General features: G+C 39.7%; 1 protein-coding gene and 1 long non-coding RNA gene across 2 annotated transcripts in view; both read left to right on the forward strand.

Moving 5' to 3' along the window:
• LOC142871477 (uncharacterized) overlaps positions 1-10,106 on the forward strand; it is a 14,092-nt gene extending 3,986 nt beyond the window's left edge. Inside the window, exon 2 of the long non-coding RNA XR_012919729.1 lies at positions 9,689-10,106. This is a non-coding gene — a long non-coding RNA (uncharacterized LOC142871477). The remainder of the gene's footprint in view (positions 1-9,688) is intronic.
• A 1,305-nt stretch (positions 10,107-11,411) lies between these two features.
• SEC23A (SEC23 homolog A, COPII component) overlaps positions 11,412-24,288 on the forward strand; it is a 67,467-nt gene continuing 54,590 nt past the window's right edge. The window contains exons 1-5 of the mRNA XM_012767059.3: positions 11,412-11,604; positions 17,034-17,275; positions 19,115-19,172; positions 19,389-19,475; positions 21,269-21,505. Of these exons, the coding sequence (XP_012622513.3) occupies positions 17,055-17,275; positions 19,115-19,172; positions 19,389-19,475; positions 21,269-21,505 (603 nt within the window). The 5' untranslated portion in view covers positions 11,412-11,604; positions 17,034-17,054. The remainder of the gene's footprint in view (positions 11,605-17,033; positions 17,276-19,114; positions 19,173-19,388; positions 19,476-21,268; positions 21,506-24,288) is intronic.

Here is a 24,288-nt window from a genome sequence, read left to right on the forward strand (position 1 = left end):
AGGCTGACTAAATGAGAGCAAGCAAAGTCTGTTTATTCACACCCTGCTATAGGAAGGGAGTAAGCCACCACCACTTATATTTTGGCAGAGATCAAAGGCAGGCAAAAGAGTGGGAAAGATTTATAGTGGAAAAAGAGAAGGCTTTAGATAATCCCTTATTGCAGGGTGTGGGCATGGGGAAGCTGTGGACAGGCTAACTAGGAGGGGGACCTCTAGTGGCATTGGTTAGACGTACATATTTGCCTCTCTGGTTGGTTCTGAGTTGGAAGTGGGACAAAAATTAGTAAAACTGCCAGTTATTAAGTCCTGGACATTTCATGCTAATTATTACAGGGGTAATTGCATGGCTTCCTGAATTGCTTGCTAAAGATAGCAGTTTGGCTTCTCAGACTGGTTACTGTAGATAATAGGTTGGTTTCCTGGGCAGGTTGCTACAGATTGTGGGTCAGAGTTTATGTGTGTGTGTTTACACATACATAAATAGATGCACACTCTTATATATATATGTATATGAACTGGCCCTTTGCATATTTAGTTTATCAGTAGATAGAGGAAAGTTTCTTCAATGCCTTGTTGTTGGAGGAAGCAGGTCCTGTTGGAAATTGGAAGGCCAGTACAGCTAATGCATACAGAGTAGGGAGTGAGTGTGCTGGACAGGGTTGTGAAGAATGTAACTAATGTAGGGATAAGGCAGAAAAGGAAGGTCAAGAGAGCCTTAATGCAGCGTATTTTGGCTGATACCAGACCCTAACCACCCTGAACAAGGAAGTCGCTAGTGTCGCCAGTGTGAGACCACCTGAGGATGAATGAATTACTAAGCCAGGTGCCTTACAAACTGTTTGCACTTACCTTTCTATGACAGCAGTTTATGATTCAAGATAATGCTGGTCACATACAGTTCCTAAAGGAGTTTTTGAACGTTTAAACATGTTACCAGGCCAGGCTCGGTGGCTTACACCTGTAATCCTAGCACTCTGGGTGGCCAAGGCAGGTGGATCGCTCAAGGTCAGCAGTTCGAAACCAGCATGAGCAAGAGCGAGACCCCGTGTCTACTAAAAAATAGAAAGAAATTAAATAGCCAACTAAAAGTATAGATTTCTGTGTGAATATCTTAATAAATATATATATATATATATAATTAGCCAGGCATGGTGGTGCATGCCTGTAGTCCCAGCTACTTGGGAGGCTGAGGCAGAAGGATCACTTGAGCCCAGGAATTTGTTGCTGCGAGCTAGGCTGATGCCACAGCACTCTAGCCCGGGCAACAGGGTGAGACTCTGTCTCAAAAAAAAAAAAAATTCTAATTCTTGTCCAAATAGCAATCATTTCTATTCCAGAGTGTCCCAACAGTAGTACAATCCAATACCTCTTTATTCTGCCACTCTAACCAATCTCATGATTAGTAAGAGTTCATTTAATCGAACTAAACAAATAAAATTCTTAGATTTGCTTAAATCATTTACAGTGGCCCAAAGGAACAAAACACAGTTATCTACCGGCAGGCCTTTTTTTTTCCTTTTATCTATTGTTTATTTGATTTGTAAAGAACATAATTATTTTAAAACCATATAACAAAGGAGGGAAATCCTACTCTAAAAGAAAGAAAGAAACCAGATTTGTATTTTTACTTTAGAAAGAGGAATAAAGTTTTTGTTTTGTGTTCAATTATTAAAGTAGACCTTACCTTGATTTTCTGACATCAAGTCAGCTTGCTAGCCCTCTTTGTGGATCTGTACCCCAGAGCTTGAAGACAGCATTCTCAGACAGAAGAGATTACTCATGCCCAGAGGGCATGTACTAAGACTAGGAACCAAACCAAATCTCTCTGAATCAATCTTCATTGTCTCTGTAATTTATGACCATCTGGTCATAACGGCTCACAAGAACCTTCCCTTGGGCTTGTTTTTGGTTTTGGGGCGTTTGGTACTTATTTTTATGAATTCCATCTAGTGCAGCATAGTGATTTAGAGCAATAGCTTGGCACCCAAGATACAGTCTCAACTCCATTACTTCCTAGTTGGGTGATCTGGGTATGTTACATCACCTTTTCTGAACCACAGTTTCTTCACCTGCAAATGAAGCTAACAATAGTACCTTCCACTTCAGATAATTATTGTGAGAATTAAATTAGATAATCTAACAAATTTAGCTCTGAGAAAAAGAAAGCCATAAGGCAGAAATTGGCCTGGGTCTTTCTTTTGTTTCCACCCACTCACTCACTCAACCACTCTTTCTCTGGCCTGGCTCCTTTTTTGGGATGGGGGGTATGAGGTGTGGAGTGTGGGGATCTAGTCTACCCCAGCTAGCCTGTGCTAGGAAACTTTTTAAGTAGGTTCTTTGGTGAGAGCTATCCCTCTATCTCATTTTGCTTATTGATGCCCTTAAACAATTTACAGGAAAAAAGAAAATCTCATAGTGGAAACATTTAGATATTGTCTAGTTCAACCTCCAACTGTATTGACAATTGCACCGAGTGAAGTCCCTTACCTGTTTACATACCTCCTCTGCCAAGAAGCTCATTGCCTCCCAAGACAGCCCATTTCATTCTTGGTTAGCAGTCCCTGTGAGCAACTTTTTCTTCCCAGTGAGCTAAAACTACCTCCCATTGACTCTCATCTTTGTTTCCTGTCTCACCCTGGTCAGCTCTGCTGCAGGGCCATATAACAGGCTACTTGCCTCCACCCTTGAGTCTTGGAGACAATGACCTTGTACCCCTGTGTCTTTCTCTTCTCCAGGCTGTGGTCTAGAGCCTTTAGAGTAGAGAGGGACAGTCACCTCCCCAGTTAGACCTCAACTAATACGACCTAACCTCTAGTCACACAGTCTCACATTAAAACAAGAAGTTCCACCCAGGGGATTTTTACACTGCTGTTGCTAAGCAACATCCCACTCTCTGCTTGCACTGGGGCAGCTTAAACACAGAATTTTATAGATCAGAGTTATGGGTTCATAAAACAAAAGTTTAGGGTTATGCTATAATAGATACCTTAGGGGAAAAAAAGGATAAGTTTATGGTTTTGGCTTTAGACAAAATCTGACCCAGCAACTCAAATGACGTCACTAAGGACCCTGTTTCTACTGATGTTGTCTTGAGGCTCTATCCCTAGACCCCAGTATCTCCAGATGATCCCTGCAGAGTCACAAAATGACTATCACACTTCCCAGCCTTGTTCCAACCCAACCCCCAGCTGTGAGCTAAGGGAGGGAACAAGGGAGGAAGCTTCTCATAGCCTGCCTCTAACACCTGGGCCTAGCTGTTGTTAGGCACTGCCAGCACTTGTAGCCAGGCCGTATTTCTCTTATATTGAACATAAACCATTTCACAGAATATCAACATCAGAGAAGGCCATTCAGTGACCCTGAAGGATCAAGACAAAAACAATACCACTCTGCAATCATGTTTAACTCAGACAAAAACAAGAAGATTGTCCAAACCACAAAATGATCAAATATTCCCATCCTTCCTAATATAAGTGACTGCTGCTTCTTTACCAATTATACCATTAGTGTCCCTTCATCCTTCTAGATAAGAATTAAGACACCTAATCATAGAATTAGTCAAGTGCTCAGATGAGCTGGATTTAGAGCTGAGCTGCCAGGTACAGGAATAGCCAATTGAAGCAAAATTGAGCCAAAATAGGAATAACAGCAAAGGCTTTAATCACTTACTGTGATTGTATAAGCAAGAATCTAAACTTCCGTGATTGTATAAGCAAGAATCTAAGCTTAGAGATAGCACTGACACATACACAACCCCCACCTTCCATTTACCTCTATGGAATGGCGGTGAGGTACTAAGTCAGAGTGGGGAAGTTTCCTGATAAGATCTCCAAATGAAGGCACCTGGACTAGAAATGCAGCTATGCAAAAGTGCATGGGGGTGGAGGGACACACCAAGTCCCTGACTGCAATCCCTTCAGAGACTGCAATGTACTGGCTGTGCTCCCCAGTCTCATGTGTGGCCTGCCAGGTAAAGCTTTCATGATTGCCTATAGTCAGGCCTGAAAAATTTAACCAGGAGCTAGACTCCTCAGAATTATGCCCATTTCCCAACAGCAAAGCTCCACTTTCCCCAAATCACCTAACAAGTCCTAAATCCTATGACAAATAAGTTAGTTCTAACACTTTCTTACTGAAACATTCCCCAGTTCCCCATCATGCAACTACAGGAGAGTTCCAGTGGTTTTTGGAAGGCAGCTAAGCCCACCACTGTACCACCAACGCTGCTCATCCAGTGGTTTTTGGTTGGAGGGCATCAATAACCCCCTGACACAGTAACAGGATGCTCCATAAATATTAACTATATGAATATACTTAGGGATAACGCAGGTGGTGTCCCGATGAAGGGAGGATGGCCCCCTGAACCAAGTGAGTTCTTGGCTTTGTGCTAGACGGAATTCAAGAGCAAGCCAACTATCGACAGAAAGTTTGAGAGACAGACAGACAAAAGATCCTACTCCATAGGGAGACTAGGGGTCCTTCCCTGAGCAGGAAGGGGCCCCCTTTGGGGCAATGGTAACATTTTTGTGTGTGTGTGTGTGTGAGTCAGAGTCTCACTCTGTTGCCCAGGCTAGAGTGCCGTGGCATCAGCCTAGCTCACAGCAACCTCAAACTCCTGGGCTCAGGCGATCCTCCTGCCTCAGTCTCCCAAGTAGCTGGGACTACAGGCATGCGCCACCATGCCCGGCTAATTTTTTCTATTTTTTAGTAAAGACAGGGTCTTGCTCTTGCTCAGGCTGGTCTGGAACTCCACCTATAATGTAGGTTTTAAATGAGTGTCTTGGGTATGACCTTGGGTGTGCCGCTTAACCATTCTTCTTCTCGTTCATTTGTCATGCATAGGCATTAGACTAAATGATCACTAAAGTCTATTTGAGTTTAGAAGTCTATAATTTTCTTTTATTTAATAATAGAGACAGGGTCTTGCTCTGTCACCCAGGCTGAGTGCAGTGGCACAGTCATAGCTCACTGAGGCTTCGAAATCCTGGGCTCAGGAGATCCTCCTGCCTCACTGCGGAGTTGAAGGGATTACAGGTATGAGCCACCACACCCAGTTAGAATTCAATAATTTTATCTCTTTTTTTTTTAATTTGTGTTTTATTTGTATATATTCACAGGGTACAAGTACAATTTTGCTACATTGATATATTGCATTGTGGTGAAGTCATGGCCTTATTGCATCCATCACTGGAGCAACACACATTTTCACCTGTGATTTATTTATGACCCTTATTTATGATTTTTTATTTTTTTATTTTTTTTATTTTTTTTTTTGAGACAGAGTCTCGCTTTGTTGTCCAGGCTAGAGTGAGTGCCGTGGCGTCAGCCTAGCTCACAGCAACCTCAAACTCCTGGGCTTGAGTGATCCTTCTGCCTCAGCCTCCCGAGTAGCTGGGACTACAGGCATGCGCCACCATGCCCGGCTAATTTTTATATATATATCAGTTGGCCAATTAATTTCTTTCTATTTATAGTAGAGACGGGGTCTCGCTCTTGCTCAGGCTGGTTTTGAACTCCTGACCTTGAGCAATCCGCCCGCCTCGGCCTCCCAAGAGCTAGGATTACAGGCGTGAGCCACAGCGCCCGGCCCCCTTATTTATGATTATATTTATTTTTTTCTTTTTCTTTTTTTTAATATTTAATTTTATTTATTTAAAAAAAATTTTTTTACTTTTTTCCTAAATGTAAGAACATGTTCTGTAATATATGATTATATTTAATGGAATCATAGTTGATAACCCAAAATAAGTTCACTGAGGCAAAGCTCTCAATGAATAGATTGTTTATTAAGCCAAAGTTTGTGGGTGTGCCCACAAAAACCACAAGCCACAGATGTATCTGTGACTGTTTTTTCTGACCAGGGATTTGAGAACTTCAGTAAATAAGGAGGAAAGAGCACACAGAAAGAAAACAGAGGAGGTGGCTGGGTAGTGAGGCCCAGGAAATCTACATTTTACATAAGGTGAGGTGAATGTTTGGAGAGAAAAAGAGAGTAAAGGAAGAATCAACTATGCACATGTCCCTGGGTAAGTAGAAGAATGGCTGATAGTATCTTATCTCTGTTCTGCACCTGGGAGGATAAATTTGTAATCAGAATTATTTGTGTAGAATCAAACATGCTTTAGTTTTTGGAGCTAGACTTAGCCTGTAGACCTAAAAGTACAATTTGCATGTCCTTGTTTATGGGAGGCCTGCCAGGAATTTCCTTATGAATGTGTGGAAGCAGTCCTTATAGATGCCTGAGGTTTTTTACCTTTTTGTAGCCATCTGGCTAATACATAATGTTAATAACGGCTAGTCATTTGGAAGAGGATGTTGCATGGCTCAGCCTCCAGGCTTAAACTTCCCTTTTGCAAAAGGAGTTGTGGAGGGATCCTGAGATTTTTAGTTTCCTTTACATACTCATGAGTTCAGACTAGAACACCAGAGAGATGTTATCCCATATATATTAACTTGACACAGAAAATTTAAAATTAGAAGAATCTGAGTATTGCTTTTTCTACTTACTACTCCAAAAATAGTTGGCCACTGCCTTATTCTGTCACCATCTGAGCAAATGGAAGAGAATCCGTGTTAGAAAAAACTGCAAATGCTTCATTAATACTAGAAAACACAGTAAGCCTCGAAAGAAAAAGTAGAGGTTAAAGCTCCACCTGGTGGTTAACATATCAAATTCCAAGTTGACATCTTACTTCACCTAACTGTGTAGTTAGTACCAGAATCTCTAGAAACATATATGGGTTCTGAAGTAGGAAGGAAATCACTGGCTGTTATGTATTAACTAATATTTAAGGCAATTAATGGTGGAAGACAAAGTCTTTCGCAGGATGTTTAGAATACTTGCCCCAACATAGTCCCTGGAGAAAAAGTTCCAAGGTTTAATATCTTTGAGAAATGATCTTAAATTCCATCTTGCAGATTCACAATGAGTATTGTCATATTAAAACCCCTGACAAGTCTAGAGACCAATTTTACATAATTTAACTTAGTGTTTTCTGACTTTATTTGACCATAGAACCTTTCCCTCTCTCTCTTTTTAATGTATGGTGTTTTGAGAAATGCCAGTTTGAGGAAATAATGATATTAAGGGCATTGGCTTTAAAAAAGACTTTTTGGGCCAGGCATGGTGGCTCATGCCGGTAATCCCAGCACTTTAGAAAGCTGAGGCCGGAGGATTGCTTAAGGCCAGGAGTTGGAGACCAGCCTGGGCAACATAGCAAGACCTCATCTGTACAAAAATTTAAAAAAACTAGCTAGGTGTGGTGGTGTGTGCCTGTAGTCCCAGCTACTTGGGAGGCTGAGGCAGGAGGATCCCTTGAGCCCAGGAATTTGAGGCTATAGTAAACTATTATTGTGCCACTGTACTGATGGATGACAGACCAAGGACCTGGTGGCTCTGGAGCAGGGGGTAACTGAGAAAAAAGTAAAAAAGACTTTCATTTTTGAAGGGTGTTACTGTCAGAATTTATATATATATTCTTTTCTTTTTTTTATTTTATTCTTTCTTTCATGGATAACATGGAACTTCATAAATTTATATTTTTGCAATCAATCTTTTAATATATTAACAATGATGATGGTGATCTAATAAAATAATACTTAATATTTCTTAGGATTTTTTTCCTTCTTTTATTTTTTTGAGACAAAAACAAAAAAAAAGCCTCTATTGCCCAGGCTAGAATGCAGTGGTGTCATCATAGCTCACTGCAACCTCAAACTCCTGAGCTCAAGCGATCCTCCCTCCTTGGCATCCCAGAGTGCTAGGATTACAGGTGTGAGCCATTATGCCCAGCCCACTCTTTATTTAGGTCAGGCATCCTCAAACTACAGCCCGTGGGCCACATGCGGGTGTTTTTGCCCATTTGTTTTTTTTTTTTTTTTTTTTGAGACAGAGTCTCGCTTTGTTGCCCAGGCTAGAGTGAGTGCCATGGCGTCAGCCTAGCTCACAGCAACCTCAAACTCCTGGGCTCGAGTGATCCTTCTGCCTCAGCCTCCCGGGAAGCTGGGACTACAGGCATGCGCCACCATGCCCGGCTAATTTTTTATATATATATCAGTTGGCCAATTAATTTCTTTCTATTTATAGTAGAGACGGGGTCTCGCTCTTGCTCAGGCTGGTTTTGAACTCCTGACCTTGAGCAATCCGCCCGCCTCGGCCTCCCAAGAGCTAGGATTACAGGCGTGAGCCACAGCGCCCGGCCTGCCCATTTGTTTTTTTACTGCAAAATAAGATATGTGTAGTACACATAGGAATTTGTTCATAGTTTTTTTTTAAACTATAGTCCGGCCCTCCAATGGTCTGAGGGACAGTGAACTGGCCCCCTGTTTAAAAAGTTTGAGGATCCCTGCTTTAGGTTCTTATGCTCATTCATGAATATTTAGGGAACAATCATTTTGTGATAGGACTTTCACAAAGTGTTGTAACTAAAAGCAAACAATTATGATCACTTCTGTGTTGGTAAATGTTTAACAGCAAATATCCTTCAGATTCACAGATTGGTCTCAAATGTATTGGTCCAAGGATGTCTATAGATTAAATTAGAAAGCAGAGAAGGTCGTTTTTGGAGATTCTCCCCTTTCTGTGATTCCTAGTTTGACTTTCCTTTTACAGGCACTCAAACTAATTTCCATTTTCTCTATGTTCTTACTCAGGTCAAAACCTTGTAACTCTCAGTATACCAGAAAAAATAGTCTTGACCATCTACCATCTTGGTCCAATGGACCCTTTAAAATTTTTATAGCTTTAAGTCATCTATCTAATGAATAATTTACACAAATTAAGGAATATTTAATATAACTGTTTTTAGAAAAATTAAAGGGATAGTAGGAAATGACTTTATTAGAAAGTTTAATAAGGATAGAAACATAGCAAACCCCAATTTTTATTCCATATTTTTTTGCTTTGTAAGATACAATATCTAAATGGGCAATGTCCTCTGAGCACAACTAACTGCTCATTTCCTGTCATGTATAAATCTAGAACATACTCATCTTGTAAACAGTGATTGCTGATTTCAAATACATTACTACTAGTTTCTAGCTGCTGCTTCTTTTTTTTTGAGACATTGTCTCACTCTGTTGCCCAGGCCAGAGTGCGGTGGTATCAGCAACCTCAAATTCCTGGGCTCTTCAGTCTCTATCTCCTTGTAAAATAAAAAAAAAAAAAAAAAAAAAAACAAAAACAAATTCCTGGGCTCAAGCAATCCTACTGCCTCAGCCTCGCAAGTAGCTGGGATTACAGGCATGTGCCACCATGCCAAGCTAATTTTTTCTATATATATATTTATTTATTTGGAGACAGAGTCTCACTTTGTTGCCCTGGATAGAGTGCCGTGGGGTCAGCCTAGCTCACAGCAACCTCAAACTCCTGGGCTCAAGTGATCCTTCTACCTCAGCCTCCTGAGTAGCTGGGACTACAGGCATGTGCCACCATGCCCGGCTAATTTTTTCTACATATATTTGGTTGGCCAATTAATTTATTTCTATTTTTTAGTAGAGATGGGGTCTTGCTCTTGCTCAGGCTGGTTTTGGACTGCTGACCTCAAGCGATCCTCCTACCTTGGCCTCCCAGAGTGCTAGGATTACAGGCGTGAGCCATTGTGCCCGGCCCCTAGCTTTTTATTTCTGGTTTTTCCTGTACTTACATAATCAAAATATAAGACTTGAAGATTTTTTTCTTTTGATACAGGGTCTTCCTTTGTCGCCAGGCTGGAGTGCAGAGGCATGTCCATGGCTCACTATAGCCTGGAACTCCTGGGCTCAAGCTATCCTCCCACCTCAGCCTCTCAAGTAGATGGGACTACAGACACAAACCACAGTGCCTGGCTTCTCCCAAAATTCGTATTCTAACCTGTAAGGTGATGGTGTTAGTAGGTAGGGCCTTTGTAAGGTGATTAGGTCATGAGGACGGAGCCCTCATGAATGGGATTAGTGCTTTTATAAAAGAAACCCCAGAGAGCTAGCTAGCCCCTTCCACCATGTGAGAACAAAGCTATAAATCAGCATCTGTGAACTAGAAAGTGGGTTCTCATCAGACACCAAATCTGCTGGCATCTTGATCTGTGATCCTCTGGAACACTAATAAATACATTTCTGTTGTGTATACACCACCCTGTTGATGGTATTTTGTTGTAGCATCCTCAAAGTCCTAAGACATGTATCTTTTTACCTTACTCATTCTTAGTTTTTGTTTTTTTCTGTGTGTTCTTATTCCTTCTATATAACATTGCCCCTGCTGTTTACATGCTGCACTCGGTTAAGAATCCTTATTCCCTTTCCACCCCCAACCTGCAATTCTTCTTAAGGTAATACCCTGAACCCACTTTATTTGGAGGCCTTTACTGAATCTTGGCTTTTGATTCCTGTTCCCTCTTCAGGATTGTATTAAAATTTGACAGGCAAACTCATCCTTTTCCACCTTCCAAAACAACCTTAGCATATATTAATACATTATATTATTAATAGAAAGGAAAATGATGTTTGGTGCTATCTTATTTTTCATGAACTTAAATAAGCTTTGAAGAACACGTATTTGATATTTTTTTCTATTCCATAAATTGCTGATAGGGCTAAGATTTGCAGGATTTTAGGTGTTGTCATATCTGGAATTAATTCCATGAGCAGCCCTCACTGAAGGATGAATTTGCCTGAGACCACCACCTCGAATGTCTTTCCACCTGTTGCTGTTTCATTTTGCTCAGTTATTTTCTTGGAAAGAGAAGCACATCAAGATTAACTGGCCAAAAATTGTGTGTGTAGCAGATGAGGGTTGGTGGAGTTCGGGTGGCAGAAGCAACATAGGAGGAAAACAGGTAGATTGATTAGGAATACATAAATAGTATTTAAATTCTTTAAGGCCGGGGATCTTGGCCTATTTTGCTTACATCATATCACCAGCATGTCAACTGTGTCTGGCACATAGTAAATGTTCAGTAAATATTTGTTGCACTAAATGAAAGAACAAATTTCTCACTTTGTTTTTCAGAGATGTGGTTTGTGATTCTCGGAATCAACTAGGGCCCTAGAGAAGACGTCCTGGGAGGACGCCTCCATTTCTCTTGGGGAGCTGAGGTGTCAACAATAGTTCTTCACGTTTTCTGCGACCTGTAGGGAGTAGGATCCGCAGTGGCTCCCGGGAGATGGCTTTACCCGGCCCCACTCTCCCAGGCCAGCTCGGCCGGGGACCCGCCCCCGGACGGGTTGTCCCCGCCCTTCCTCCCCTCCCGCACCTCTGGCTTTGTCCCCCGCCTCACGTCCCCCCACCGCCCCGCCCAGCTCCCGGATCCTCCCTTAAGCGCCGTGGCCCGTCGCCCCGCCCCCAGCTCTGTCCCCGCCCCTCTTCCCCTCACGCCCCGCCCCTTCCCTTCCTCCGTTCCCCTCTCCAGCATCCCCCGCCCCTTCCTCCCCTACGCCCCGCCCTTCCCCCCTCCCCTTGACGTGGCAGAGGCGGACCAGCCATGTTGGCCGGGCCGAGGTCTTTGCAGAGGCCGGGGGCGGGGCGGGGCCGGCCCTGATTTCGGTGCCACGGGCTGCTCCTGCTGGCGGAGGAGACTGATTTTGTGAGGCGGAGGCTGCGACAGGCTCAATTCTTGAGGAGGCACTGAGGTAAGGGTCGACTTCAGGGCCGACTCCCCTTGCCCCCGGAGGGGCTCGGGCGCTCAGCGGGAAACCGGGGCGGGGTGGCGGCGGTGGGCTGGCGGCCGCGGTCTCGGGGTGACCCTGGCTCTGCCCCCTCGGTTCCCCGGAGCGGGCGAGGCGCTCCGGCTCCGGAGGCTGCGGCCCGGTGCGTTCCGGCGGGGGAAACGTTGAGCACTGAACATGTCACCCTTTCACCGACCTCCGCTTCGCTCTCTCGGAGGCTTGGGGGCCCGGCCCCCTCATCCGGCGCTCCTGGATTCTGTGGAGAGATGGAAGCTGGGTGAAAAACAGGCAATTCGAGCGTCTCGCCCTGCACCCACCCCCGCCTCCTGGGCGACCAGTCTTCTCCACCCCAGCCCATCTTCTCTTCTGGGGAATTGGGCTTCTTGGTCCACTCCTTGCATAATCTGGCGTGTCCTAGACTTTGAACCGAGGTGATTTGTCACCCGTAATTCGGACTTGGGAGTTAAGGGGGTTAAAGATAAAAGTGCTAGGTAAAGCTAATTCCTTGGGCCTTGGTTACAAATAGAAAGTTTTCAGACAGGACCAATCAATCCTATCTAGAATTTTCCCGTTTTGGTGGGAAAGGTACTTAAGTAAAGTCTTAATATACAGGTAATCAATGGAGCGGGGTTGTTGAGCTCACGTTTTCACGTGAAAATTCCTCGTCCTCTACCCTCTACCATGAATAACTAGCCAAGTTAACGTGGCAGAAGAAGTTTTAGATTTGAATATAAAATGCACATTAAGTCTTCCTTCTCTCTTCTCCAGTAGTGTAATTATCATCATTTTGGAAGTCTAACCATTTTTAAATTGACACACAGAATTTTAGAGTTAGATAGGAGTTTTCTTGCAGTTTTCTGGTTCAAATCTCTCAGTTTACTGGTGGGATCGGAAAGGTAAACTGTCCAAGATCATAAAGCTAGTCGTCAGAAGTAGCTGAAGAGGGTTCATCGAGGATTTTACAGCTGAAAAGTAGGAGAGGCAAGTTTGTTTAGTAACAAATAGACCCGATTGGAAGGAACTCAAGTTTTACTTGCAATTTTGTATGCTTTTCAATTAGATAATGTATAAGAGGGCGAAAATTAAAATATTGAAAAACAGTTACACTATGGGCACGAATTTGATATACTAGATTAAAGTGACATAATGCTTTGCTTCTTCGCTATTAGTTTTATCATGAGAAATTATTTAAAGTAGTTCCTTGAAAAAGTAGTTGTCATAGATTACAAATTGTACTGAAAAAATGGGACATTTCTTTAGAATGTTTTTTTGTATTTTAAAAAAATAAAGACTGGTATGTAAAGTCTGCATTCTAATATAGTGTGAATAATGTTTATTTGGTTTGACGCTTTTATGTAAATATATGTTAATATTAGGGGGAGAGTACTTGTCAAATAATACCATTTTATGTAAAGCTAATTTGTAAAAGGACTTTTTTCAGATATGCAATTATTAGACATGGGACCACACCTGGCTAATTTTGTACTCAGATTAGTGATTTTAAGATTGCACAATTCCAACTTTGGAAAGGTGAAGTCAGAGAGATGTTGTTCATGGCCATGTAATTGGACCAATGAAGAAGAAACTTTCTTCAAAATACTGCTGGAAAGTGAGAATGTAAGAAATATAATGGATGTGATTTAGCAAGCAAATATGATCTTAGAGCAGAGAGATTGAGAGAAAAAAGTGTGAGGAAGAGGAGGAGAATTTTGCTAGAATGTCACTCAGATGATATTTAGTATGTCTTAATAAAAAGTAAAGATATAGAGTTATAATCTAGCCTGTTACCTCTTGTAGAAACTTAAACCTGGCTGTTGCCTGTGCATGAATGTTTTCCTACTAAGACTCCTTGAACCTTTCTCTGTGAGGTTCTCTAATGGTTCTAAGGCAGTGGTTCTTAGAACATCAAAGGAAAACTGGCTTAAGAGAAGACAGGTAACTTTTCACATCTCCTTCTGCAGTCTATTGTTACATAATACATTGTTTTGGTTCAATTGTGTGAAGGAAATCTGGCCTCATATAGATAATGTAGTTGGAAATAGAAGAGCTATTTTAATAGCTTTTTTGGAAACTTTTGTATATTCTTTGATACTATACCAAAGTTGATAGAGTTTTAGTTAAGAAATTAAAAGTTAATTGCAGTGTGGAATCTGAAGCCTTAGAAGCGAACTTTTTATACTCTTGTAACATTAAAACCCACGGGTCTATCCTGTACTTTTTTTTTTTTTTTTTTGAGAAGAGAGTCTTGCTCTGTTGCTTGGGTTAGAGTGGTATCAGCCTAACTCACAGGAACCTCATACTCCTGGGCTCAAGGGATCCTCCTGCCTCAGCCTCCCTGGTAGCTGGGACTATAGGCATGTGCCACCATGCCCAGCTAATTTTTTCTATTTTTAGTTATTTGGCTAATTTTTTTCTATTTTTAGTAGAGACAGGGTCTTGCTCTTGCTGAGGCTGGTCTCGAACTCCTGAGCTCAAGCAGTCTTCCCGCCTCAGCCTCACAGATTGCCACAATCTCTTTTTTTTTTTTTTTTTGAGACAGAGTCTCGCTTTGTTGCCCAGGCTAGAGTGAGTGCCGTGGCATCAGCCTAGCTCACAGCAACCTCAATCTCCTGGGCTCAAGCAATCCTCCTGTCTCAGCCTCCCGAGTAGCTGGGACTACAGGCATGAGCCACCATGCCCGGCTAATTTTTTGTATATATTTTTAGTTGGCCAATTAATTTCTTTCCATTTATAGTAGAGATGGGGTCTCGCTCTTGCTGAGGCTGATTTTGAACTCCTGACCTCGAGCAATCCTATGTTTTCTTTTTTTTTTTTTAATTTTGGCATATTATGGGGGTACAGAATCCAAGGTTTCAATAAATGCCTATTCCCCCCTCCCCCCGAGGTCTATGTTTTCTATATCAGCTTTTTTTTTTTGAGACAAAGTCTCACTTTGTTTGTTGCCCAGGCTAGAGTGCCATGGCATCAGCCTAGCTCATAGCAACCTCAGAGTCTTGGGCTCAAGTGATCCTTCTGCCTCAGCCTCCCGAGTAGCTGGGACTACAGGCACGCACCACCATGCCTGGCTAATTTTTTCTATATATTTTTAATTGGCCAATTAATTTCTTTCTATTTTTGGTAGAGATGGGGTCTCGCTCTTGCTCAGGCTGGTCTCCTGAGCTCAAAGGATCCACCTGCCTCGGCCTCCCAGAGTGCTAGGATTACAGGCGTGAGCCACCACGCCTGGCCTGTATCATCAGCTTTTTAAGTTACAGCAGCCTAATAAACATATCAAAATCACAAAATTCTAACACTCATATGGTTTTCTATCCAGAATATAACTAGTTTCCACTAAACTTTATAGAGGAGAATGCTTAATGGTACATAACAAAAAGATTTTCCTAAAACATGGTACTTCTACTTTAGACAGGTAATTTTTTTAACTTTGCAAGTACAGGTTATTTGTGGTACAATTAACAAAATGCCTGACAAATGTTGTTTCCTTATGATTTGTACACTGTTTAACTTCTTTTTTTTTTCATGGTTTCTTTTTTTATTATTATTATTTTTTATTTCAGCATATTATGGGGGTACAAATGTTAAGGTTATATATATTGCCTATGCTCCCTATACTGTTTAACTTCTTTTGCAGAAACTTAATTCAGAATATTTTTTAAATTTCAGCTTATGAGAGTATTTTAAACTCTAATTTGAGATACATAATTTCAATAAAATAATTTAAATTTACTACCATGGGAGAGGGTAACTACCACTCTGGGGAGGGTCCACTATCTAGACATTTCTCCATTTTAACTATCTACCTAACATGCGAGATTCCTACCCAGGCAACAGTTTTTCCTCATGCTCTCAAACTGCAACAGTGGTTAGTCATGGAAGGAAGTCAAAGGTGTGTGAGGATAAAGAGTTTCAAGTGCTATGTGGCAGACACGAAGGATATCAGGTTAAAACAACTGAAGAGGCCAGATGTGGTGGCTTGCAGCTGTAATCCCAGCACTTTGGGAGACCAAGGTGGGAGAATTGCTTGATCCCTAGGAGGGCACAGTGAGCTAGTAAGCTATGATCATGACACTGCACTCCAACCTGGGCAACAGAGTGAGACCTTGTCTCTTAAAAAAAAAAAAAAAAAAAAGAACTTAATAATTATGAACCTACAGTGGAAGAAAAAGGTAACTCAACATAGATGTAAAGACTGATAACAGCAGAACAAGAAATTGATTCTAAAATATAAGTGAGGGAAGGAGAGGTATTGGTATTATTTGAAAAAAATGTTAGATGTGACAATTTTAATTTTAGAAAATTTTTCAAATAGATTTTGATAACACAAATTACAGAAAGTAAAGCTTAACAAATCTAAATATTCCAAGCAGTTAAGAACTTTCTCTTCCTTAAAATAAAAAAATAAAAATGAAAGAAAACACTGTATTTCCTCCTATCATGCCAGCATCTTGGTGACAACTAGAGAATTTTATGCTAATCAAAAGAGATTGTGGAGGCTGGGCTTGGTGGCTCTCGCCTGTAATCCTAGCACTCTGGGAGGCCGAGGCAGGTGGATCCTTTGAGCTCAGGAGACCAGCCTGAGCAAGAGCGAGACCCCATCTCTACCAAAAATAGAAAGAAATTAATTGGCCAATTAAAAATATATAGAAAAAATTAGCCAGGCATGGTGGTGCGTGCCTGTAGTCCCAGCTACTCGGGAGGCTGAGGCAGAAGGATCACTTGAGCCCAAGACTCTGAGGTTGCTATGAGCTAGGCTGATGCCATGGCACTCTAGCCTGGGCAACAAACAGAGTGAGACTTTGTCTCAAAAAAAAAAAGCTGATATAGAAAACATAGACCTCGGGGGGAGGGGGGAATAGGCATTTATTGAAACCTTGGATTCTGTACCCCCATAATATGCCAAAATTAAAAAAAAAAAAAAAGAAAACATAGACCTAGATTTTCCCCCTATTTTTGCCTTTCTGTCCTATCACCTTTAAATGAACAGGATACTTACTATTTGTTGCCATAGTTTTTTAAAGAGTGAATTAAAATAAAAGTATAAAATACCTCTTAATGGATCTAATGGGCACTGGGTTCTATATAGCCACTAATTATTTTGTTATATAAGTGGGTTTATTGTTGCTTGCTAAGTTTTTTCTGAAACAAATATTTTAATTTGGTCATGATTTCTAATGTGTTAATATTGCCAAATGTGGGAAAAACATACTTTTTTTTTTCTGCAGAAAGTTTAGGTTGACATATTTTTTTTTTTCCTCTCAGATCTACTTAAAAACATATTTATTTTCTCTGGAGGAGAATATCAATTAAAAAAATAAAGTAAAATATTAAAAAAATATTTATTTTCAATCTTAAGTGAATCCTAGATTTTTAAGTGTCTTTTAATTTTGGTACAGAAATAAGAATCAAGCTCCACAATGACAACCTATTTGGAATTCATTCAACAAAATGAGGAACGAGATGGAGTCCGATTTAGTTGGAATGTTTGGCCATCAAGTCGACTGGAAGCTACAAGAATGGTTGTTCCCGTGGCAGCGCTATTTACACCACTGAAGGAGAGACCTGATTTACCACCTATTCAATATGAACCTGTTCTTTGTAGTAGGACCACTTGTCGTGCAGTTTTGAATCCTTTATGGTAATTAAAATACATGGAAAAAACTAATGTGGCAATATGATTCAAAAATGTAGTGTCTTTCTGGTTCATTTATATAAAAATGCGTTTGCTTTTGTTCATAGTTACTTTTTCAAATTATGAGGTCAAAGAAATTTAAAAAGCTGTAAAATTTTAGGATCATTCTAGTTGTAGTGAGTTGATAATGTAAAGACACTAAATGTAAAAGTGTCACTGTAAAAACCATTAGATCCTATCAGTGTTTTCTAGATGGTTGTGCTGGCTATTTATCAAGCCATCTTGTGTGTTAGAAAAGTATAACTGAGTGGCATGGTGTTGGAAAATGTTAGGTTTTCTTGTTGCTGAAGCCAAAATCTCAGAAGTCATCTTTTTTTCCTCTTTCCACTCCTTCTCCACCCATCAAAGGTGCTAGCAACTCTGAATGATCTACTTTCAGCACATTATGGATTCTGTCTCTTATGCTCAATCTCTGCTAGTACATCCTGCTTCAGATATCATGATCTTTTTCCTGGGCAATTTCAATATCTTCCTAACTGGTCTCCATGTTTTAATTCTCATCTTTCAACAGTCTGTTTGCCACTCAGGAGCTAGCGTTTTATGAATAGAAATCAGATTGTTAAAATCCTCCAATAGCTGCTGCTTATACTTGGAATGAAAAATCCAAACCCCTTATCAAGACCTGTAAAGCCCTACATGATCTAGTCTCTGTATTTCTGCCTTCATTTTGTATCATCCATTTTTCTTATTCTCATCTACATAATACCTTAACTTTATTGCCCTCTTTCTGATCCTCGAACATACCAAACTTATTCCTTCCTTGGAACTTGTGCAGTAGCTATGTATTCTGCCTGGATTGCTCTATTTGCTCATTTTGCTGTTACTGGTTGCTTTTCGTTCAGGTCATACTTGTCTATTTAAGAAGGCTTTCCTTTAAAGTAGCCCTTCCGGCCAGGTGCGGTGGCTCACGCCTGTAATCCTAGCTCTCTGGGAGGCCGAGGCAGGTGGATTGTTTGAGGTTGGTTCGAAAGCAGCCTGAGCAAGAGCGAGACTCTGTCTCTACTATAAATAGAAAGAAATTAATTGGCCAACTAATATATATAGAAAAAATTAGCCGGGCATGGTGGCGCATGCCTGTAGTCCCAGCTACTTGGGAGGCTGAGGCAGAAGGATTGCTTGAGCCCAGGAGTTTGAGGTTGCCGTGAGCTAGGCTAACACCACAGCACTCACTCTAGCCTAGGCAACAAAGTGAGACTCTGTCTCAAAAAAAATAAATAAAAAAAAAATAAATAAATAAAGTAGCCCTTCCAAGTGCATTCTCTAATCCTGTTTTGTTTTCTTTAATCTTTGTTATCCCTATCTAAAAGCATTTTATTATTTGTGTATCTACTTGTCTTCTTTATGTCTTTCTCTTCTAGAATATAAACTCCATGAGAGAGGGAACTTTTCTCTCATGCTTACTGCTGTATCACCAGCACCTAAAATAATGGTTGGTACATATTAGGCATTCAGTAAATATATTTTTGACTTGAATAAATGTTTCCTAGGTCTGAGTGTAGATATTACTAAAGTCATTTGAAGAAAAAATAGGAATATCTTAATTTTTTTGATGTTTGCCAAATATTAAAAGTTATTGTATATTTACCACGTAGGTGAACTCGTATATGTTAAAAGTATGAATTAGGTATTGGCAATGTCTTAAAAATACATGGCTTTTAAAGATCACTTTGAATATCAATTTGAATGCATTCATGTTTTAGAAAGATATTAATTTTATTGACACTAGAATTCTTGTAAAATTGAACTGAAACATGAGCTAATGTATGTTTTCTTTTCTTAAAATAGTCAAGTGGATTATCGAGCAAAACTCTGGGCTTGCAACTTTTGTTATCAGAGAAATCAGGTAAGAAAACCCCTATTGCAGATGTTAATGCTATAATACTAGTCCTATAGAAAATGCATATTGAAAAAGAAAGATAAAGTAATTATTTTTCATATAATGAAAATACCTATTTTTAAAATAATTAAATGATTAGGAAATAATTATTTTCAGTTTAAAATTTTAATACTCTTTATGGCAAATGATTTCTTAAAAGTGTTTTTTTTTCTCTACCTGTAGTTTCCACCTACTTATGCCGGTATATCTGAACTGAATCAACCTGCTGAACTTTTACCTCAGTTTTCTAGCATTGAATATGTAGTTCTGGTAAGAACATAAGAGCAATATTTAAGAAAGTTTTAAATATCCAGTAATTTGCTTTATACTAAAATAATTGTTAAATTGAGATGACTTAAATGGCATCATTCTTAATTCTTACATTGATTCCATGGAGCATTTCAAAAGTAAGAACTCTCAAGGTCAGTTTGAGCAAGGTAATTTCTCTGTTGTAGTTACTTGATTGGTGGCCAGGATACTTGGTAGGGTGGTGTGATTTGCTATATTAACCACTTCAGTACCGTGTTCACCAGCCGCGAAACCTTGCCCACAGCCAGCACTCATAGTCTGCATGATAGTTTGTGCTCTGCATTGACGGTGAGTCCATTTTGCTCTTGTGTGATGGGGAAAGCTTTAAAGCACTGAAAGCTTGTTTTACTTTACAGGCAGCTTTACTTGTAATGTAAATCAGAATAGGTAACATATACATATATGTTTTCATTACGTTATTTTTAAATGTTCACAATTTTATTTTGATAAATGAAAAATTAGAAAAGTCATATCACGGCTGTCAGCTAAAGTCGCTGTGTGTGTTCATCTGTGGCTATTGATTATAGTTGACACTGGTACTGAAGTGGTTAAGTAGATAAATAATAAAGTATCAATCTTGCTTTATAGTTGGAAGGTCAGTTCATAAATACTTAGTATCATGCTGTAGTCTGCTAATGTATCCTCAAGTCTAAGTATCTAAACAATGAAAATATTCTTGCATTGGTCCTTGTTAGGAAAATTATTTTTCTTCTTTCTGAACAGAAAGAAGCTGTTTATATATATATAGCGGTTTATATATTTAAGCGTGGAAGTAATAATATCTCTTATGAATGTTTTAGAGAAAACAGAATTATGGTTCACTTGAGCTATTTAGTTATTTGTCCAGTTTGGCTAGTTTCTAGTTCTCTGAAAATCCAATTTAATTTTTTTTGAGACAGAATTTCACTTTGTTGCCCAGGCTAGAGTGAGTGCTGTGGCATCAGCCTTGCTCACAGCAACCTCAAACTCCTGGGCTCAAGCAATCCTACTGCCTCAGCCTCCCGAGTAGCTGGGACTACAGGCATGCGCCACCATGCCCGGCTAATTTTTTCTATATGTATTAGTTGGCCAATTAATTTTCTATATATATTAGTTGGCCAATTAATTTCTTTCTATTTATAGTAGAGATGAGGTCTTGCTCTTGCTCAGGCTGGTTTTGAACTCCTGACCTTGAGCAATCTGCCTGCCTCGGCCTCCCAGAGAGTGAGGATTACAGGCGTGAGCCACCGCGCCTGGCCTCCAATTTAATTTTAGATAATTATTTTATAAAAATCACCTCACTTTGTTTTTAAATTTTATAGTTGTCATTTTCTTTTATATTTTTATATTTTTTCTTTTCTTTTTTTTTTTAGAGACAAATAATATATATAGAAAAAATTAGCTGAGCATGGTGGCGCATGCCTGTAGTCCCAGCTACTCGGGAGGCTGAGGCAGTAGGATTGCTTGAGCTCAGGAGTTGGAGGTTGCTATGAGCTAGGCTGGCGCCAGGGCACTCAATCTAGCCTGGGCAACAAAGCGAGACTCTGTCTCCAAAAAAAAAAGAAATGAAGCCTTATGCATCTAAATAAAATGGAAAGTGTAAGTCCCCTCTGTGTAACTGTACACAGTGTTTTAAACTTAATTTTTAACTCAATGACGATATGTCTTTTTAAAATATTATATCTATATTATATCAACTCTTATGTATGTGTTTAAATGTTAATAACTTTAAAAATAATCTTGTTTTTTCTTATTATGACAAATTTTTTTAAAAGCGTGGTCCTCAGATGCCTTTGATATTCCTCTATGTGGTTGATACTTGCATGGAAGATGAAGATTTACAAGCCTTAAAAGAATCCATGCAGATGTCATTAAGTCTTTTACCACCTACAGCTTTGGTTGGACTTATTACTTTTGGGAGAATGGTGCAGGTTCATGAACTCGGATGCGAAGGCATTTCAAAAAGCTATGTCTTCAGAGGAACAAAAGATCTGTCTGCCAAACAACTGCAGGTAAACAAGAATGGCAGTTTCAACCTATCTGTTAACATTACTCTATATATGTTGATAAATGTCTCCTGGATTTATGTTTCTAGATAATATTTCTGTTATGAATGACTAATATAAATGCATTATAACAAAGGCTTTCATTTTAGTGTCGGCATCAGTTTTGTTTTCTGTGCCTTAAATTGTTATCATACAGATTGAAGACCCTTCACTTTTAACTCTATCTTTAAAATTTAACGTGAAACTGAAGCTATTTTATTAGAGATTTAAAGAGCTTGTAGAAGAGTCATGGTGAAGGCTACAAGAGAGCAACCATAGAATATTAACCTTTGTTTCCTGACATCTCACTTAGGAACTAAATACTTTTAGTATGTTTGGCAAGGGGAGATAGTTTAAGACTTGAGAGTTATTAATATATGAACTGTGGATATAGATGTTTTTCAATGATTTTTATCATTGGGACAAATTGAACCTTTATCTTCCAAGGCAAGTGATTATGTGTAGCATGTGAAGATCATCTGGGGATATTTTTCAAAATCTTTATTCTGCCCAGAGATTTTTTTTTTTGTTTTTGCGACAGAGTCTCGCTTTGTTGCCCAGACTAGAGTAAGTGCCGTGGCGTCAACCTAGCTCACAGTAACCTCAAACTCCTGGGCTCAAGTGATCCTCCTGCCTCAGCCTCCTGAGTAGCTGGGACTACAGGCATGCGCCACCATGCTCGGCTGATTTTTTCTATATATATTAGTTGGCCAATTAATTTCTTTCTATTTTATAGTAGAGACAGGGTCTTGCTCTTGCTCAGGCTGGTTTCAAACTCCTGACCTTGAGCAATCCGCCCACCTCCACCTCCCAGAGTGCTAGGATTACAGACGTGAGCCACCACTCCCGGCCTGCCCAGAGATTTTGATAGTCTATTAGAGTGAGTGAATGTTTATTTATATTGGTGGTGGTTGGGAGGATAGGATTGTTCATGTAAATATTTTGAGAAAACTTTCTAAGTAATTCTGGTATAACCCCCAGTTGAGAATAGTTACCCTAGAAGATGATAGGTAAGCCTCACATAAAATTGAGAAACATAAAATCAGACTTCAGAGACATTCAGGTAGACTAAAATGAAAAAGAAAGGAAAAGATTTTTGAGGATGACTCTAATTTGTAGCTTGGCAGACTGGGATAGTGGTGCTACAGTGAACTAAGAGAATGTACTGGAACAGGTTTGGATGAGGAGGATAATGAGTAGAGGATGAGTAGTGAATAAAATTTGAGGAGGTGGAGGAAATGGAAGTTTGTTCTTTGAAGAGGTTTGTTGTTGAAGGTAAAGAAGAAGTTAGTGTGGGCGTTTGAGGGAGAACTGAGCTAAAGAGAGATACTTTAGGAGCAAGGATACTTGAGTGTGTTTATACAAAGAAGGGAAAGAGACTAAAGAGGGTGAGTGAAAGCAAGAGTGAAATGAGGAGTGCGAGATTTCAGAAGACATAGTAGAAATTCCTTCAGGAGCACAGGAGGCAGAGTACGTTGGAGAAGAGAATCATCTGTTTCCATGAGAAGGGATAGAAAGTGGGCAAGTTTTAATCTCTGTGCCTTAGTTTTTCATCTGTAAAATGAACATACCTTACAAGGGTGGTCATGAGAATTAATGGATTGTATCTTTAAGTGTTTGCTATTGTTAATGTTATTATTAAATTATGAATTTATGTAGAGTAGTTTAATGTTATGATTGTAAAGTACATTTTACTTAAGTTATATCATATATATGTAGCATATAAAGCATCTTTTTTGCAGTAGGCAAGTGAATGCCTGCATACTAAAATTTTTTTCTTCATTAAAATGTTTTTATCTTCTTTCTCTATCCATCTGGTTGAAAAAAGCCTGATCTTTGCTGAGTAAATAGTCCTGGATTCACATCTTTTTGTTTTCATTTCATTTGTAACAGGGTCTCATTCTGTTGACTGGGCTAGAATACACTGGTACCATCAAAGCTTACTGCAACCGAAAACTCCCTAGCTCAAGTGATCCTCCTGCTTTAGCCTCCCGTGTAGCTGGGACTACAGCTAATTTTTCTATTTTTTTGTAGAGACAGGTTCTCACTATATTGCCTAAGATGGTTTTGAACTCCTGGCCTCAAGCAATCCTTCCATCTAGGCCTCCCAAAGTACTAGGTTACAGGTGTGAGCCACTGTGCCCAGCTTCTTAAATCCTTCTAGTTATATGATTTTGGGTTGATCGCTTTGCTAATTTTCTCATCTTTCATGGAAAGGGATGAACAATACCTATTATGCCAGATTGTTATTAGTACTAAAGGGAATACTATAAGTGAGAATTCTCAATATAGTGTAAAGTCTTATAGGGCTTTATAGCAAAACATGGATTAAAATCTTGCTTTGTTACTTATTAGTTGTATAACCCTAAGCAAATTACTTAGTCTTTCTGATTGTTAATTTTCATTTGTAAAGTAGAAATTAAGAAATCTACTTTATTATGGTTTTGTGAGGATTATAAAGAATTTAGCCCAGAATCTTACACATAGTAAATCCTTAGTAAAAAGTTGCTATTCTTGGAAGGAACTAGGAAATACTGCAGGAATAGTTCAATAATTTTATCTTTGCAGATCTTTAGGCTCTCTGATTTTTCTGTTACATACCTATACTTTATTACTTCATGATTAAGCATTTATAGATTCAAGAAAACTTTGGTACAGTAATGTTATTTTCATATGTCTAGAGATGAATTGTGCACATGTCTGAAATTCAACACAAAGCTGGCAGTTTGGTTAGGTATTAAGTTAAAAAA

The sequence above is a fragment of the Microcebus murinus genome, chromosome 6, assembly GCF_040939455.1.
Source record: "Microcebus murinus isolate Inina chromosome 6, M.murinus_Inina_mat1.0, whole genome shotgun sequence".
NCBI classification, from domain to species: Eukaryota; Metazoa; Chordata; class Mammalia; order Primates; family Cheirogaleidae; genus Microcebus; species Microcebus murinus.